At 41.2% G+C, this 17,773-nt stretch overlaps 1 protein-coding gene across 1 annotated transcript; it reads right to left on the minus strand.

Moving 5' to 3' along the window:
• Positions 1-1,675: 1,675 nt before the first annotated feature.
• On the minus strand, positions 1,676-14,329 carry LOC134405748 (vomeronasal type-2 receptor 26-like). The gene is made up of 6 exons (XM_063137000.1): positions 14,064-14,329; positions 10,873-11,050; positions 9,792-10,652; positions 6,208-6,435; positions 4,027-4,153; positions 1,676-2,580 (listed from the first exon to the last, which is right to left on the minus strand). The coding sequence occupies exons 1-6, from the start codon at positions 14,327-14,329 to the stop codon at positions 1,676-1,678; spliced, it is 2,565 nt and encodes an 854-aa protein (XP_062993070.1).
• Positions 14,330-17,773: the final 3,444 nt, after the last annotated feature.

Here is a 17,773-nt window from a genome sequence, read left to right on the forward strand (position 1 = left end):
GCAGGTTAGGACCAGTAGAACCAAGGCCCGATCTACACCAAGCAGGATATAACACTTTAAAAACGTTATGAAAATGGTATATGTAATGTGTCCTGGGCCTGAACAGTTGTCATAACCATTATAAACCGTTACAAGCAGTAGTGTAGATCCTGCCCAAGTCTAAGGAGTCACCATCATGGTTAAAGAGCAGTGCCAAGGAAACTATTAGAGAAAAGAAGGCTTTTTTCAGAAAGTGGAAGTCCTGTACAAGCTTGTACAAGCAGACAATAAGACATACAAAAAGCACTTTGAGGAGCATAGTAATATTGGTAATAGGATCTAGGCCGACATTAATGAGCTCTTTAAATATATCAGAAGCAGGAAACCACCTAGGGAGGTAATTGGACTGTTGACTGACAATGAAGTTAAAGGAGGACTAAAGAAGGATAAAGAGATTGCAGAGAAGCTGAAAGAATTCTTTTCGTCTGTCTTCACTGCAGAAGATGTAGGACAGATATCTGTGCCTGAGTCAATGTTTTCAAGAAGGGAGTCTGAGGTACTGAGACAAATTGTGGTGACAAACGATGAAATTCTTGACATAACTGGCAAATTGAAAGCTAACCTGCATAAGACTGTGCCCTAAATCTGTTTAGTCACAGCTAACTCTGCATTGGATAGAGTTCACGGAGTTCCATGGGTGAATTCAACACATATCACTAACTTTGATTTTATATTGGAGGGCAACATGGTGTAACATCCTGGATGGAGAATATGATATGCAGAGATGACTGTGGGGTTGGGGAAAACTGATGGCGAAAAACGTAGGGCTACCTACTTCTCTTTTTTTGTTTAGAGCAGCCCTTCCCCAACCTGGTGCCCTCCAAATGTGTTGGATTCCAACTCGCATCATTGCAAGTCAGTATGTCCCATGGTCAGGAATACTGGGACTTGTAATCTTAAATAATAATGGAATTTCACAGTACAAATACAATGCACTACTGTCAAAACCCATCCTGCAATTTCACCCAAAGTTTTCCACCCCATATAATAAGCTTTGTTTTCTTCCTTCTTTTGAATTTAGTTTGGTGGTTTCTACCCAATTTGAAGTAACATTAAAAACAGTAATATTAAAGTTAAAAACTTTAGTTGAGCAGGAAGAACTGGAAAATGCTAGGAAATTGCCATTTAAGTTTGTTTTCATTAGGAGGCATGAGGAAAATTGCATATAAATATGCTACATTAATTTGCATTCACTAGATTGTGAATTAAATCCACTCTTTCCATAAATATCCCACTCAAGAAATAAAATAAACAATGAAGCAGAAAACAGATCCAATCCAGTGTAGAGCCAGTGTGGTGTAGTGGCTAAAGTGTCAGACTGGGAGTCAGGAGATCCGGGTTCTAATCTCCACTCAGCCATGGAAGCTCACTGGATGACTTTGGGCCAGTCACAGTCTCTCAGCCCAACCCACCTCACAGGGTTGTTGTTGTGAGGATAACATGGAGAGGAGGAGGAGGATTATGTACACTGCCTTGGGTTCCTTTGAGGAAAAAAGGTGGGATATAAATGCAATAATAAATAAATGTTTACATCCAACTGATGTCAATTTCAGAAACTGTATATTAAACACCATAGCATATAATGGACAGAACCATAGCTCATTTTTAAAAAGACAGACGCTAAATAGTTTTAGATCTATACTTCCTTTCTTCTCATTAGCTGCTGCCTGTTATTCAACTCGGGTCTTATCACAATGATATAGCATTTTGGAGGAAAGATGCAGCCCAGCAATCCACCGCTGGAGGACAAGATAGAGAAGATCTCCACAGCCACCATGTATTTCCCTTTTGTACTCAGGTAAGTTGGAACAAAGGACAGCCAGACACTGCAGAAGACTAACATGCTGAGGGTGATAAACTTGGCTTCGTTAAAACTGTCAGGTAACTTCCTGCCTAGGAAAGCCACAGAGAAGCTCATAGTGGCCAAGAAGCCCATAAAACCCAGTACACAATAGAACATGATAGCTGAACCTTCATTACATTTCAGTATAATTTCTTCGGTCATTGAATGCATGTCAAAATCTGGAAATGGAGGACAGGTAGACAGCCAAACTGTACAAATAGTGATTTGAATAAGGGAGCTAGAAATAACTATGGAATTAGCCTGTCTTTTCCCCACCCATTTCCTCATTCTGGACCCTGGCTTGGTGGCCATGAAAGCAAGAACCACAGTGATGGTTTTGGCCAAAACACAAGAAACCGCCACTGAAAAGATGATGCCAAAAGAAGTTTGTCGAAGGAGACAAGTCGCCTTCTCAGGTCGGCCGATGAATAGCAAGGCACAAAGGAAGGAGAGCAGAAGGGAGATTAGGAGAGTGAAAGTGAGGTTTCGGTTGTTGGCTTTGACTATGGGTGTGTCCTTGCGCTTAATGAAGATCCAAAGCACCAACACCGTGATGAAAGAAAGGGAAAGAGCAATAGTAGCTAAACTGATCCCCAATGGTTCTTCATAAGTCAGAAAGCTGATATCTTTGGGAATGCACAAATCCTGGTTCTTGTTTGGATAATGATCTTCTGCACACTGATAACAGTAATCCATGTCTGAAAAAAGAAAAAAAGAAGAAGTATCTATTACTGGACATACAAGTTCTGTGTATAGTGTGTTCAAATAGCCAATATTACAGTGAAAACCTTGAATGAGGACAGTTACCACAAAACAAGTTTTCATTAACCCAAGCAACTAGATTTGCAGGAATCCATACACAGCAATGCTCAAGAAACAATCCAGATTTTAGGCCTTGTGAGTACAGGAAGCCTATTCCCTTCACTGAAGGTGTCTGTTCCCACTGGAGATCACAAAAAAGAAAAGAAAAAGGAATTATCATAATTTCCCACTTCCATCTTTCCCTTCCCCTGGAAATCCTGAACATATTTTTATTTTACTTCTTTTTATAGGTTTTAGGCAAATCGAACTCCACCTGATGGAGCAGGTACCTACTCTAGCAGTAGTACTCTTGGATAGGGAGACAATTTTCTCCCTATCTCAAAATACTAGAACCCGGGGTCATCCCATGAAGCTGATTGGTGGGAGATCCAGGACAAATAAAAAGAAGTACTTCTTCACACAGTGCAGAGTTAAACTATGGAATTCACTACCACAAGATGTAGGGATGGCCACAAATTTGGATGGCTTTAAAAGGGGTTGGATAAATTCTTGGAGGCAAAGGCTATCAATGGCTACTAGCCCAGATGGTTGTGTGCTATCTCCAGTATTCGAGGCAGTAAGCCTGTGTGCACCAGTTGCTTGGGAACATGGGCGGGAGGGTGCTGTTGCACATGTCCTGCCTTGTTGGTCCCTGGCCGATGGCTGGTTGGCCACTGTGTGAACAGAGTGCTGGACTAGAGGGACCTTTGGTCTGATCCAACAAGGCACTTCTTATGTTCTTAAGTTCTTATGTTCTTACTCCTCAATTCTAAGTTGTAACTGTAGGCCTAAAAGTCTTCAGTTATTTTATTATTTGAATTGATGGTTTTAGTGTAGCAAAAAAAAAAAAAAAAAAGAAAAGAAAAGAAAGTCAACACATAATATGAACCCGACATGAACCTACCCGTACACTACGCTCAACATCTAAGGTCCTCCTCCGAGTGCCTACTCCGAGGGAAGCTCGGAGGATGGCAACAAGGGAGAGGGCCTTCTCAGTGGTTGCCCCCCGACTGTGGAATGATCTCCCCGATGAAGCTCGCCTGGCGCCAACGTTGTTATCTTTTCGGCGCCAGGTCAAGACTTTTCTCTTCTCCCAGGCATTTTTAACAGCATTTTAACAGCATTTAACAACGTTAAGTTTGTTTTTAATGGACCCCAGAATTGTTGTTTTTAAATGGATACTGTTGTTTTTATACTGTTTTTTATGTGTGTGTTTTTTTAAAAAATTGTATACTTTTAATGTTTACTATTTTTAAATGTTGTAAACCGCCCAGAGAGCTTCGGCTGTGGGGCGGTATATAAATGTAATTAAATAAATAAATAAATAAATAAATATCTCTTACCTTTCTGGTTTGAAATCTTCCCTTCTGGGCATGGCAGGCAATCATAGCAGCAAAATGGCTTCCCTTCCTTCTTTGCTCTACTATAACCCACATCACAGAAGTCATTGCACAGAGAAAGGGGTTGTACCTGTGCGCAAAGTGGTGAATGATTTATCATTTAGTAAAGAGATTTTGGGGAGTGTGTATGTCACTAGTTGCCCTATGGATAAATAATGGCTTGATGCTGGTGTTGCAGAATGGAAGTACTTCCAATTAAAGCATTTGGATAAAGCTTTCAAATAGCATAACTACATAGCATTCGGTATGTCATTTCCTCTTCAGATGTTGGCCAATGGCAATAGCTAGTATATTTTTATTATATTTTAGCATTTTTGATTTACAAGATAAAAAATACACCAAATTCCAGAGGGGCACAATTAAATACAAAGTAAATCTAAATTAAGTCTGTTATATTTAATATATAACAGCTAGATTTGCGGTAATAAACAACAACTTAGAAAAACCCAGGAAGATGAATTTTCTCTGCAATTATATTTTTGTAATGTATTGGGTATCTGCATATTGCACATTGAATTTTAACTTGTGATGATGTATAGTCAGTATCTTGCATTGTACTGTTTGGTTGCTTGGTTTTGGTTTCTTTGGATATAACCTGTGTTTGGTTGCCTAATAAATAAATTGAGGATTAAGTTACTCTATCTTGGTATTATGAAATCAAATTGTAATAAAAACAATTCATAGGCAATGCATATGATGTACTCTTCTTTATAGGCTTTCAAAAAGGCTTCATATGTCTGCAGGTCCACCATATATGTCTGAAGTCTACAGTGTCCTGATGGAGTAAAGGGATACAGCATTTTCCTTTTAGCTGCCCGGACCCTAAGGTCATCTTCAGGGGTCCTTCTCCATGAGCCCCTGCCAAAGGAAGTGAGGCAGGTGGCTACCAGGAGGAGGGCCTTCTCTGCTGTGGCACCCCGGCTGTGGAATGAGCTCCCTAAGGAGGTTCGCTTGGCACCTACATTATATGCTTTTAGATGCCAGGTGAAGACCTTTTTATTCTCCCAACATTTTAACAATCTATAAATTTTAAATAACATGGTTTTAAATTTGTAATTTTGCATTGCTGCTGTTTTTATCTGGTTGAGCTTTTATATTGTATTTTATATAATGGTTTTATACTGTTGTTTTATACTTTGAATGTTTATAATTTTTGTGAACAGCCCAGAGAGCTCCGGCTATTGGGCGGTATAGAAATGTAATAAATAAATAAATAAATAAATAAATAAATAAATAAATAAATAAATAAGCTAAGGCAAATGTAGGAGGGGATTATAAGTTATACTGCTGCTAGTACTCCATTTTTTCAGAGGGTTTCTGTATTCCAGGAGGTGTCTAGGAGATACTACATGCAATGTCTATTCCTTGATGTGTTTTTTAAACCATGGTGGGTTGAAGCACATGCCAACCACCATTTTAAAATACAAATCGCAGCAGGCAAGTACCATATCTTGTCATGCCATGTGAACTTAGGCATCATGGGTTAAGTAAAGGGTAAGAAACTCTTGGATAACTCTGGAACACCTCATAATTCAGTCACAGTGGCTTGTCATGGGAACAGGCTCCTGTAGTGATCGGATGGGATTTCACAAGAGTTCTATACAGGCTTCTATGTGGTCCCATGTAGGACTTAAGTGAGGAGTGGTGTGCAACCATGCATATAAGAGCCAGTGTGGTGTAGTGCCTAAAGTGTTGGACTGGGAGTTGGGAGATCCGAGTTCTAGTCCCCACTCAGCCATGGAAACTCACTGGGTGACTTTGGGCCAGTCACAGACTCTCAGCCCAACCTACCTCACAGGGTTGTTGTTGTGAGGATAAAATGGAGAGGAGGAGGATTATGTACACCACCTTGGGTTCCCTTGAGGAAAAAAGGTGGAATATAAATGCAATTAAATAAATAAATAAATAAATAAATAAATAAAAAGTCCTGCTCCAAACATCCCTACACACCCGCTGCTGGTTAGACCTTCACGTGTTGAGCACGAAAGTGAAGAAAGGGGTCCATAAATATGTTCAGCTAAGTGCATTGACAACGCTCTCACTTTCAGTATCTGAACAGTGAAATACTTCTTGAAAAAATGGGCAAATGATTGGGGGCACCCTCAAAATGTGTACAAAGTGTACCTCATTAAACACGCTGGGCCAGACAATGGAATGCACAGAAACACTGAACGCTTGGTCTTTGGGAGCAGTGGGGTCCACCTTTCCAACTTTGACTCTAAGGAAGGACTGGTTTGGGAATGTGATCCAGTTCATAATATCAAATTCAGCTACCAAGGCTCCAGTTAGGTCAAAAGAAATTGTTTCCCCAGCGTTGTTGTTAAATGAGACGCTTCTCAAATAGCGATGAAGCTAAAGTAAAACAAACCAAAACAAAAAGAAGAAGAGATAGGTGCAAATATACAAAGTTCTAATGATGTATCAGAAGCTGTACTTGTTTAGGCATTTCACAAGAAAACATTACCACCTACATTTGTGTTTTTAGTTACTTGCTTACTTTAAAAGTGGATCAAGAATTACAAGCACTATTCATAGATTAAAAACAAGTTGATCCCTGCTATCCGTTTTATAGTCTATAAGATATAAAACAAAAGGACAATGAGGTAGGATAAAGGGAAAACTCAGACCCCAACTTACAGGCTCAGTTCCAACAACACATTTCTCAACAGTGGTTTTAGAACTCCATGGAGGAGTTTTAACACAACTGTTGAGAACTGTGTTGCCTGGTGGGAAAATACCACTCAACAGTGGAGTTTTTTTGGGGGGAAACAGTTCACACAGAATATCCACGCTGTGCAGAGGAGAGTTCCTGCACAAAGGTTGTGTTATATGTTGTGTGGCAGGCTCTGTAGAGTTTTCCTTCGAGTTCAGTCAACTTTTCCCACTGGGTACAGAGTTCTCTGGCCAGAGTGGTGAAAGGAGGGAATGGCGCTCTAGGAGAGCTACCGGGATTGGGTTTTTGCAGCAATGGCTGATGGGATAGCATCAGGAGGACTGAAAGAGGAGAGAGGATGGAGGAACTGTCATTCAAACACCGTGTTGACTTTTACTCAGCTGCATGGTAGCCCACACTCACACAACAGTGGAATTATTCTCAACCGTTGAGTGGAGTTTTCACACTGCCTTGACTAACATGTTGTCTGAACTGAGCCACAGAGTTTTTATCTTGATCAGCTTGACAGGTGGAGGAGCCTGAAGGCAACTGGTCTCTGAGAAGTGCTAATGGAGTGGAACCAATGGTACTATCTCTCTCTCCCTCTCTCCTGTAGCCACATGGAATGGCTTATAGCCAATGGCAGTTGAGAAAAATGAGGAGCCAAGTGGATGCTTGTTTCCAGCAGAGGGCTTGGCTCAGTGGTAGATCACATACTTGTGTACAGAAGTCCCAAGTTCAATCACCAGCAACTCCAGGTCAGGCTGGAAAAGTCCTTTCTAAAACCTTGGAAAACCACTGCCATTCAGTGTCGACAATACCTAAATTTGCTAGTCACACTTTTTAGACATCACACCCCAAGCCTTAGGCCAATGGCCATAGCTAGATGGGGCTTTATCCCGGGGTGATCCCCAGGATCGTCCTTGTGTGTCCACATGATGCACAGGGCATCCCAGGATCAGGGAGGGATGATTCCTCCCTAGCCCTGGGATCTCGCCCTCCCCTTTGGCACCAGTTTTTCTGCAGTCCCAGGCTGAGCCCAAGATAGCGGAACGTGTGGCCAGGTGCTGCAGGTTGACCCGTCTCCTCATGATTCCTCGTGAGGAGCGGGAGCCACGCACGGGGCACAGTGCTCCTCAGGAGTGCTGCATCCATTGGAGGTAGGGGGGGAGCGGGGAACATAATTTAATTTTTAAAAAATATTTAGCTTTTGCACACTAGCAGTCATGCGCTGCTGCCCCTTTAAGTAAAAAAAACAGGCAGGCGCAACACCTCTCCTTCTGAGGTCATTGCACATCACACAGAGGAGAGATTTCGCAATAAACACATCGTGGGATCTTCCCTCCTCCGTCGCGGGCTAACCAGTAGGTCTAGCTAAGGCCTTACACAGAGAGGGTAACATTTCTAGTGCTGCCAAATGTGTTCTTGAAAAGCACTTCCTTTCAGATCACTACTAGAGTCCATCTCTAATAATCAAAGAGGATGTGTGCCTGTCCATCCAAGACCATGAAATCTAGACACCTGAAACTTGGCATGGGTTCACTTGGGGGTACCTATCTTGCAGTTATTTTGTTTTGAAGACAGAAACATTTTAATTAATTTCAACTTGTCTGATGTGGTTGAAGCCTGCTGTTAGATCTTCAGCCAGTACAGGCAGACACCCCTAACCAGTACATAATTTTGCAGGTCATAGTGTTTGAAGCCAGCGGAGATTAGCAGGCAAGGCCACTTGGCTTTTTGCCTCCTCTTTGCCCCATCCCAAAGGAATGGAATTGACGGACCCATCCAAAGTCATCATTCACTAGGGAGAGACTTCCATAACCAGTACATAGCTTTATGTACAAGTCAGAATGAAGCTGTGGGAGACTAGGCAGCCAAAGGACACAGTTATACTCCTGCTCCCTGCCCACTCTTATGGGGCAACCCCACTCAGAGGCCAGCCCTGGAGTTCCATCAGATATGGCTTTACTCCAACAGGGCAGGCAGAATGCATGCAGTTCTAACAGCTGCATTTTCTTGCAGTCTTCACTGTAACAACATCAGGGCCATTCCTTCCAGCATGAAGTTGGGTTCATTCACAAGTTACAAATATGATCTACCCGACAAAGAGTTTTCTTCCATTTGGAACGTCAAAGAACCATAGATACATAGTTCAATTAATGTTAAAATCATATAATGGAAGGAAATAGGTATGTTAATGGGAATAAAAAGGGCACCGTTTCTATCCTCTAATATTTATATGACAAGAGTCCAGATGGAACCTGCTACACATTTGTAAGTGAATGCAAAATACGACAATGCTAATAATACTGAAAGGTATCCATCAAGCAAAAACAAAAGCATTAGCTCCACTAAGGTGAACTAATTGAAAAGGAGTGACAATAACAAAATATTGTGTTTCTCAGAACACTCCCGCTTTCAATGGAGGCAAATGACAAGGCTTGCTAAGTAATCTAGAAAGCTTTTATTAAGCAATAAATGTCTCTTCTACCTGAATAGAGTCTAACTTCTCGGAAACGTCCCCCTAGGCAAAACTATGCAAACTAAGCAAGACAATTGTCTGTTCAAGAAGAATAGGAAGCCACTTCACAAACGCCCGTAACTTCAGAGCGCCTGGTGCAGAGGCAGGTCCTGGAGTAATCGAACCAACTTTCTCACGCCTTCCTTCTGCCCCATGCGTTTGAGCTTCTGGTGGACCCTAGAATCAGCTAGCTTGTTGGGACACTCACCTCCAGAAGAAACCTCACTTCCCACCGAGTGTGTAGGATTTCGCCTTGAGGAGATAAGCTCTGGAGAGGGCTGACTCCCAGCTGGGGAATCGCCCGTGAGAGCTTCCTTCCCCACTGGTACAGGCTGGCTGGTGTCTGGCGCTGTGTCTTCTAGTTCTGAATCTGATTCTGATTGATTACCTGAAACATCTTATCCCAAAACAGGGGCACTAGGGTTAGACATGACACAAAATACAAGATGTGAAATGGAAAGAGCTTTATGAACAGTATAGGGACTTTCCCAGCACATGGTGATGAGCTTTCCTGTGCTTGCGTGCTCACATTACCTGCCATGGTTGTTGATTCAGAAGCTCCCGTCTTACTCCATCTACCCTCGCTCTGTGTTTGGATGTTGATAAATGCATGGATTGCAAAGCATGTGCCACAGCATGGACAGCATTGTAGATGCTGTAGCTGTGGCCGGTCATGCTCATTTCAAAAACAGACCCAGGAAGACTCTCCAGTTTCTCCTCCCCAGTGCAGATTTTCTCAATCTTCTTGTCAGCCATGGAAGTCGGAAAGGAACAGTCAAATGCTTGTTGCCAGAAGTCCCTAATAAAGCCATCTTCTTCATCTGATATTGGGTTTCTCATCTGAAGAAATGTCTTGAATCCTATCACATCCTTTGAGTGAATTGTGAAGGATAGAGAACCATGGAGGATGTCTATGTCCAAAAGTCTTTGAAAGGGGATGGATGTAAACTCCATCTGGGCTGTCATTATCCAGACTTTACCTTTCGTCTTGATAGGCATGTCCTCAGTTTCTGAAACCTGGCGAAACATCCTCAAAAATATCACAGTGTGATTTTCGCCATGCAAGACCACAATGTTGGCAGTACTACTCATAATGACCTTGTATGTTGCAACCCAATCTTCCACCATGTCAAATATGTCATTGGTAAAATACACTGTTGGCAACATCTCGATAAAGTCAAAGCAGATACCTCTTAGGGAAAATTGGGGAAGCACGATTTGTACAAACCTCTGTCCACTGTCATCATTTATAAAAATGACCCCAATCCAGGTCCATCTGAAAAGCAGCAACAACTGGAGAATCCCTGTATACTGGTGGTCCACATTAGGGAACATCCGTTGGAAGGAAATACCTTGGGTTTGGTCATCTATCACTGGATCAGAGCCATATCCAAGCTATAATTAGAAGAAAGGACAGAAGGAACTAGGAAATGGGTAGGGCTCTTTCCCAAACTCCAGACAAATCAATAAAAGTCCAGATTTTTTATTTATTCAGTAAGCAAGGTGAGAAACAACTGTGTCATTAGAACTCCAAAATAGGGGGGGGGACTGATAGAAAAGGCAAGAGAACCATGACTGACTGCTATAGATCTTATGTGCCATGCACACATCCTACCTGTGGCATGTTGTAGATGCTTAGAATGGTTGCCATGAAGAGACACACATCTGAGTTAGGTCCCCCAATGACAGCAACTGCATTATCCTGGGCATCACACTTGTAGTTAGGGATGAATCTGCCCCATGTGGAGAGAAGTTCCAGTGATGCGAGATAGGTTGCCCTTGCAACAAGTTGGCTATTATAGACATGGAAGCCCAGGGTGAGGTTGTGCAAACTCTGGTGGTTGTCATTGATCTCCTTCACAGCAAATACGAAGGCCAGGGTATGCTGGTACATCTGAGTGATGAATCTGCATTGAGACACATACATGTTACACCAGGTGTGTGCTACTATTCCATTCACTTGACGTCTGTACTTGAAGAGATTGTAGGGTCCCAGTTCAGGGAGGGGTGATTAATTATTGGCAAATTGACCTGCACTTCTGATATCTCTAAATTTCATCCCAACAGTATACATACAGAAGTGCACAATGTTCATGCTCCAGCTTAAAATAGGATTGATGAATGGATGTGTTACTTCTGTTGCTTCTATGTGTTCTAGAAATGTCTGTATTCTAGGGCTCATCTAATGCAAGCAAGATATTCCACTATGAAAGCAGTATATAAAAGGCAGGGGCCACACTACTACTTTATAGCAGTATTGAAGTGCACTGACAACTGTTGGGTCCCATTGAGACATACCATATACGACTTTCATACTGCTATATGCTGCTTGGTGTGGCTCCTGCCTTTTATATACCACTTCCATGGTGGAATATCCTGCTTGGTGTAGATGAGCCCATTGTCTCATTTTCCCAGAGTGAGGTGTCAATTGGTGGCATGATTTAGAAAGCTGAAATGTGGTAAAATGGTAATCCAAGTCATTGCAATTTCAACTGGAGATGTTTAGATGTTTTTGTGAACCGCCCAGAGAGCTTTTTGTGAACCGCCCAGAGAGCTTCGGCTATTGGGCGGTATAAAAATGTAATAAATAAATAAATAAATTTAGGCCCTTGCAGAACTAATCCTGGAGTGTGGGTGTTATGTAAGACTTCAAATACTGGAATAGGTGTATGCTTTAAGGTATCTACACTTGTAGAATAACATCTCAAATTAGTACTCCTCCTCCTAATTTTTATTTATTTATTTAAAATATAGGCTGCCTTTCACAGTTAACCCCCACCCAATAGCTCCAACTGTCTGATGTTTCATGTTTGATTCTTGTTTTTTCATGGATCTATGGATCACAATAAAGATGTATGGTATGATATGGTTAATCCCACCATCACCACCACCACCAAACCTAACAAGGCAGCTAAAATTCAGTTATTATAACTTTGGAATATACAGTTTGTACAGGTGCCTAAGACTTTTCCAACCAGTCAAGGTAAAGCAAACTTCACTCCTCTAAATTTCAGTGATCATATGAAAAAGGGAAAGAATATGAATAAGAAAAAGACTGCATGGAGATAATTAGGCTATCTTTCCTAAATGAAAGTCAGGTGAAATCCCAATCATCCCACTGCACTGACATTAAACTGAAATCACTCAGGCCTCATCTACACCAAGCAGGATATTCCACTATGAAAGCGGTATAAAAAAGGCAGGAGCCACACGACTGCTTTATAGTAGTATTGAAGTGCACTGACAACTGTTGGGGCCCTTTGACACGTACCTTATTTATTTATTTATTTATTTATTTATTTATTTATTAAGCATTTTTGTGCTGCCATTCAGCCAAAAGAGGCTCTCATGGCAGCTTACAAAAGTATTTCTTGACAGTCCCTGCCCACAGGCTTACAATCTAATAGACATGACACAAAAGGAAAGGGGATTGGGAGGGAGGAGGAGGAGGGGGGAAAGGAAAGCAAATTCAGGCACTTCAATTTTAGCTGCAAAGTTCAGCAGTTAATGTTGACAGTTGGCAGCAATAGGGAGGGGGCTCTCAGCTGGAGCTCTACCATATACCATATTCCGCTTTTATACCGCTATATCCTGCTTGGTGTGGCTCGTGCCTTTTATATTCTGCTTTCATTCTGCTTTCATAGTAGAATATCCTGCTTGGTGTAGATGAGCCCTAACTTACATCCCACTGATTTCAAGTAGGGCTGTGATCCGCTTCTCAGAGAAGCAATAGCGAAGCGGGGCCCATTGACACATACCATATACCACTTTCATACTGTTATATCCTGCTTGGTGTGGCTCCTGCCTTTTATATACTGATTTCATAGTGCAATATCCTGCTTGGTGTAGATCTGGTCTCACTCTGCCTAGAGAGATATGACAGGGCTAAAGCAACAAAGGGATCATCTACACCAAGCAGGATATTCCACTATGAAAGTGGTATGAAAGCTTTAAATAATAATAATAATAATAATAATTGTATTTATTTGTTACCCAGCTCTCCCTCTGGATCGAGGCGGGCTACAACACAAATGCAAACACGTAAAATATGTATAATTAAAACATTTAAACTAATACATTATTAAAAGCAGCACATTATTAAAAAGGCATCTTAAAAGCACATTACATAAAAGGCAGGAGCCACACTCCTGCTTTATAGTGGTATTTAATTGCACTGAAAACTGTTGGAGCTCATTGACACATACCATATACTACTTTCATACCGCTATATCCTGCTTGGTGTGGCTCCTGCCTTTTATATACCGCTTTCATACTGCTTTCATAGTGGAATATCCTGATTGGTGTAGATGAGCCCAATGACTCTACATGCTCAGATGCAGACTTTGATCCACAAAAGTTTTTGCCACAATGGCTATTTTTGTGCTTATGATGACCCAAAACTCTCGGTTGTTTTGGCTGCAACAGACCATCTAGAAAATAAGATATTATGGTCCCATGATTTCAGTTTATTTCCTCTGTTGAAGCACTTCAAACCTTTCATTGAATTCCAACCAAGTACAGTTGCCTGTAATTGTTCTGACTAATATACACACTCATACACACACAACTTCACACATTCCTTTTATAGGCTAAATAAATTGTATTTTTCTTTCATGCATTACGTATTGAGCTCCTACATAGCACAATTCACTGTTATAGACAAACAAGTACTGCAGAAATAGTGGATCCCTTGGTTATACTTTAGTGACCTTGATATATCCTCATGCATCTTCTTCTTGCCTTTATTTTGTTAACTTTATTTTGAAATAAAATTAAATTTCATGATTAAAAAAACAGGAGCCTTACACAAGGTCATCAAGGAGGTCATGAGAAGGATGTATTGTGAATCTTGCAGGGTTGGAAAATGTGTAAATCTGAGAAATAATACCACCAACGATGATATCTCCTGACTGATAATACTTGTGAGCTATTGGAAGAGGGTCACTGATATTGCACTTAGCAACTAAAACATTGCATGCTCTCCGAGGCAGTAGCAGTAATTCTAAGGATATGATTAGCACAATCTTCTGTGCACATCTTCCTTCTAGAGCCCAATTCACCTGTTTCTTCATTGCCACTCAAGAGTCCGTGAATAAGCCCAGCCTGCCTTGAATGATCACTCAATCAACTTATTATTCAGAGTTAGTATTCCACAATGTAATGGATCAGCACATAGCCCTGAATGACATGGGTTTTATTAATAACGCCCTTTGGTTTTGGTTCACTTGGGGACATGGAGAAGAAGTACAAGTAATAATTTCTAGTGTGATAATTACAGTTTTACAGTTGAAATAATAATCTATTCAAAATTACAGGTCCTTTGCAATATTGCAGAAGAAAATAATCACACAATTCAACAGAAGTTTTATTTGGTCCTTCTCGGTGGCACAGCAGGAGACCTGAAATAACAAGAGCTGTAGGGTAAGGACATTGGCTGGTGGTAGATCACATAGCATCCACAAGGTACTAGGTTGAATTCCTGTAGGGCAGCCTTCCTCAACCTGGGGCGCTCCAGATGTGTTGGACTGCATCTCCCAGAATGCCCCAGCCTGGGGCATTCTGGGAGTTGTACTCCAACACATCTGGAGTCCCCCAGGTTGAGGAAGGCTGCTGTAGGGGAAAGAGGCCACTTTGTGTCCTCATACTCCATTTTAGCTTTCCTTTCCTGTGGACATTTCTGCTGCCACCAAATGGAAATGTTGATATCTCTGGATGCCTCCAACAAACTAATTTTTTAAAAAAAGATTTTATTATTTCAAACATCATAGACCACAAAGTCATTACATAAAATACACACAGAAATAAAAACTAATTTTTAAAACCAAAAAGTTTTCAAACAATGAAGTTAAAAAAGAAACACTGAAGAATGTTGAAAAACAGCAACATCTGAACGGATACACATGCAGTACACAATTACAAACAAACAAACACCCTAGAGTGTGTCCCTATTTTATCCAGGTCACTTATCCAAACAACATGGGCCTGTCACTGGTCCAGCTTTGAGTAGCCCTGACACTTTCCTTCCCATACAATTCTCACCTTATTTCCTTCCTTCTCTCTCTTTAATTCCTTTTCTTCTTCTGCCTGTTCTGCCTTTGACTAACACTTTCTAAAGTTATGTTCTCCCCCCCCCCCACTACAACCAATCAAGAGGATGGCTTCCTGTTCATTCTTTCCAACCAAGTTTCCGTTTCCTGAGGTAAAACCTTCCGCTCTCTACGCTTCTGACCCTCTGTTGAACCTCTTGCTCAACTTCCTGACCTCGCAGGTGGACAGCTCACAGAAAATGCCGACCCAGTGTGTGGCTTCTGCGAAAAAGGCAAATTCCATGTTAGGCATAATTAGAAATGTCAATGGGGAACATGGGTGGAAGGGTGCTATGGAACCCACAAGTAGGACTCAGGTCAGTTCTCTTTGGACAACTGGTTGGCCACTGTATGAACAGAATGCTGAACTAGATGGGCCTTGGTCTGATTCAGCAGAGCTCTTCTTATGTTCTTATCTTGTTTCTTCAGTTGCGCTAAAGTAAAAGAACTAGTTGATATTCTTCCAGAATTGATTTCCCCAAACCTACACCTGAAGAAAAACACTAGAAATCTATTTAAATAAGGGCCACAACTTAAATTACACGTTTACGTGAAATTCCCAAAATCACAATTGAAAATGTAAATTAATGTCTAATAAAACCAACTGTTTCTTGCCCATATTGACTCAATGGTGCATCTACATATGTAACAGAAGCAGAGCCAGCCTTAGGGGTGGGTGAGCTGCATGGTCACCCAGGGTACTGAGTTGAGTGGGATGCCAAGATCAGCTGGATGAGGCACCAAGCTGAGTTGGTGGGGTGCCAAACTGAAGTGAAGGAATTGTCATACTGAGGGGGGCACCAAGCTGAGCTGAAGGGGCACCAAGCTGAGCATTACGGGGAGCTGAGCTGAGGGGGGTAACAAGTTGAGCATTATAGCATACTGAGCTGAGGGGGGCACCAAGCTGAGAACCATGCTTAAGGGGGTGCCAAGCTGAGCATTAGGGGGAGCTGAGCTGAAGGGGCACCAAGCTGAGCATTAGCGGGTGCTGAGCTGAGGGGGGTACCAAGCTGAGCATTACAGGGTGCTGAGCTGAGGGGGGCTCCAAGCTGAGCATTAGGGGGTGCTGAGCTGAAGGGGCACCAAGCTGAGCATTAGCGGGTGCTGAGCTGAGGGGGGCACCAAGCTGAGCTTAGAGGCTATTGGTTTTTTTAATGTGCTAACTGCAGTAAGCTTGGATGGCATAAAGCAACAGCCTGTAACCGTTCTTTCAAGGTTGTAATTTTTCAATCATTTCTTTTTACTGTAAGTTAGAACAAAATGAAACAATAAAATGAAAAACACACACATAAAAATGCAAGTGTAACCTCATACTTTAAGGGCCTCAGTTCCAAATATTACAACATTCTAAGTGAAAAAACAGAGAGGAGTAAATTACACATAAACCAAATATCCAAATATAAGTCCATTTGTAAATGACACCTATATACCATTCGTTCAAATGATGCTAGTGTTATGTCTTTAATCCATTGCACTATAGGCAGTGAGCTTTCATCTTTTAGCAGTGAAGAGTGCACAAAAAATCTATTTATGCTGACTGTGTGTTACTTCCCAAGAAGCAGGTACATAATTTACATCAGAAAATATTAAAGGTCTTACATATTGCTGGTGTGCTGACTACATAAATGACCTTTCAATTAGCTGTGAAGTATATTTCTTTTTCAGTTTCCACTGTGATATCATTTTTGGTACAAAAATATCAGTGGAACATAGCTTTACTTTGAGGCAACATTACCAAGCAGTTGGCACTTCATATACTGTAAGCACTATAAGTATTTATAAATAATAATAAAATAAAGCTGTGAGCTATTGGAGGTCAGCTGGATACCATTTTGTATTTGCAATTTTTCTTTATTATTTTTAAAGATAAAAATAATAGATATTTCAAAATAAAGAATGCTTACCAAAAGATAGGAACTCTATCTTGTGATAGTTCTGCTGTGTTGCATAATGCAGTGCCACTGGTCAGAATATGGCTTTTCGACTTTGGCTTGTGCAAGCTGTACCACATTGGCTGAGAAATCAAGATTTTGAGCAATGTCATTCTCAATCGAATTCACACCTGCACCGGAACCTCAAAATCCTCTGGATGGCCCTAAAAAACTGACCGCAGGGAGCACCAAACGCCCTCTTCACTAAGAGCATTATTTATCCCAGGGCCAGCCCTAATTAGGAGGTGTGAGGAGAATTGTATTTAAATATACCACATAAATTTCCATTCACAAGATTGTGGATTAAGCATAACTTTTCAATTAGCATTCTGCTCAAAAAATAAATAAATATTGCAGCATGAAATAGATTAAATCCATCATGTTTTCATCTCAATGAAACCAATTTAACAAATTGATATTAAATTAAATCCCACAGCACAGAAAGGGACAGACACATAGCTCACTATAACTAGACTTGGGCTATCTACTTTCTGATTCC

This window comes from Elgaria multicarinata, chromosome 11, assembly GCF_023053635.1.
Source record: "Elgaria multicarinata webbii isolate HBS135686 ecotype San Diego chromosome 11, rElgMul1.1.pri, whole genome shotgun sequence".
Classification (NCBI taxonomy): Eukaryota; Metazoa; Chordata; class Lepidosauria; order Squamata; family Anguidae; genus Elgaria; species Elgaria multicarinata.